Source organism: Pyxicephalus adspersus, chromosome 9, assembly GCF_032062135.1.
Source record: "Pyxicephalus adspersus chromosome 9, UCB_Pads_2.0, whole genome shotgun sequence".
Classification (NCBI taxonomy): Eukaryota; Metazoa; Chordata; class Amphibia; order Anura; family Pyxicephalidae; genus Pyxicephalus; species Pyxicephalus adspersus.
Genome location: NC_092866.1, coordinates 3,660,272 through 3,661,528, shown reverse-complemented (window position 1 = coordinate 3,661,528; position 1,257 = coordinate 3,660,272). Strand labels below are relative to the sequence as shown.

Here is a 1,257-nt window from a genome sequence, read left to right as displayed (position 1 = left end):
AGTGCCTGATATTATATCACCTCCATATACAGGAGAGATGTACACACAGTGCCTGATATTATATCACCTCCATATACAGGAGAGATGTACACACACAGTGCATGATGTCATATCACCTCCGTGACCAGGAGAGGTGTACACACATAGTGCCTGAAATTATATCACCTCCATAAACAGGAGAGATGTACACACACAGTGCCTGATATTATATCACCTCCATAAACAGGAGAGATGTACACACAGTGCCTGATATGGTATCACCTCCATTTACAAGAGAGATGTACACACACAGTGCCTGATATTATATCACCTTTATATACAGGAGAGATGTACACACACAGTGCATGATGTCATATCATCTCCGTATATAGTAGAGATGTACACACACAGTGCTTGATGTCATATCACCTCCATATACAGGAGAGATGTACACACACAATGCGTGCTTTTATATCACCTCCATATACAGGAGAGGTGTACACACACAGTGCCTGATATTATATCACCTTCATATACAGTAGAGATGTACACACACAGTGCCTAATGTCATATCATCTCCATATACAGGAGAGATGCACACACACAGTGCTTGATACCGTATCAGCTTCATATATAGGAGAGATGTACACACACACTTTCTGACACTATCACTTTCCTACACATGCGATATTGAGACACACAGTCTAATAACATTTTATCCTATTACTCTAAGACTGCTAAGGCACCGCAAGCCCCAGCGTGCTGTCTCTGAGACCCCCTTCCCCTGTCACCCCAAGAACACTCACCCTTCTGCAGCAGACATGTTTCCAACTGGACTTTGTCTGTCACATGACATGCAACTTGTCACCTGACCAGCTGAACGCCGGAAAAGAAAAGGGCGGGGCTTAGCGTTCCAAGCCTCCTTCTCGCATCTCCTAGCAACAGCTCATAACCAGAGGGAGGGAGGAATAGATAGCTAGATATAGATAGATAGATATGGATGGGTGGATGGATGGCCTCTGGGATGATTTCAGACGAGAATCCTGCGTGTGTACAGCGCTTGTCGTTTGAATGGCCGATGCACGGACCGTAATGAAAGTGAAGTGGAGAGAGCACAGTGGGGTGCTGCTCCTCGGTTCTCACCTCTCCATAGAGCAGAGCAGCGCTGTATGTACAGGGCTCATTCATTCATCGTTCAGTCTTTTGTCATTGGAAAGGATCGTGAAAGATCAACCACAATTATTGCCTTGTTTACCCAACTTATGATTGTAAGCTCTT

The 1,257-nt window shown here is 44.7% G+C and overlaps 1 protein-coding gene across 1 annotated transcript in view; it reads right to left on the bottom strand.

Annotated features, from left to right (window-relative positions):
- LOC140338466 (xaa-Pro dipeptidase-like) overlaps window positions 1–875 on the bottom strand; it is a gene marked incomplete in the record, with an annotated part of 52,171 nt that extends 51,296 nt beyond the window's left edge. The window contains 1 exon segment of the mRNA XM_072422702.1: window positions 786–875. Within this exon segment, the coding sequence (XP_072278803.1) occupies window positions 786–835 (50 nt within the window).
- Between the last annotated feature and the right edge of the window lie 382 nt (window positions 876–1,257).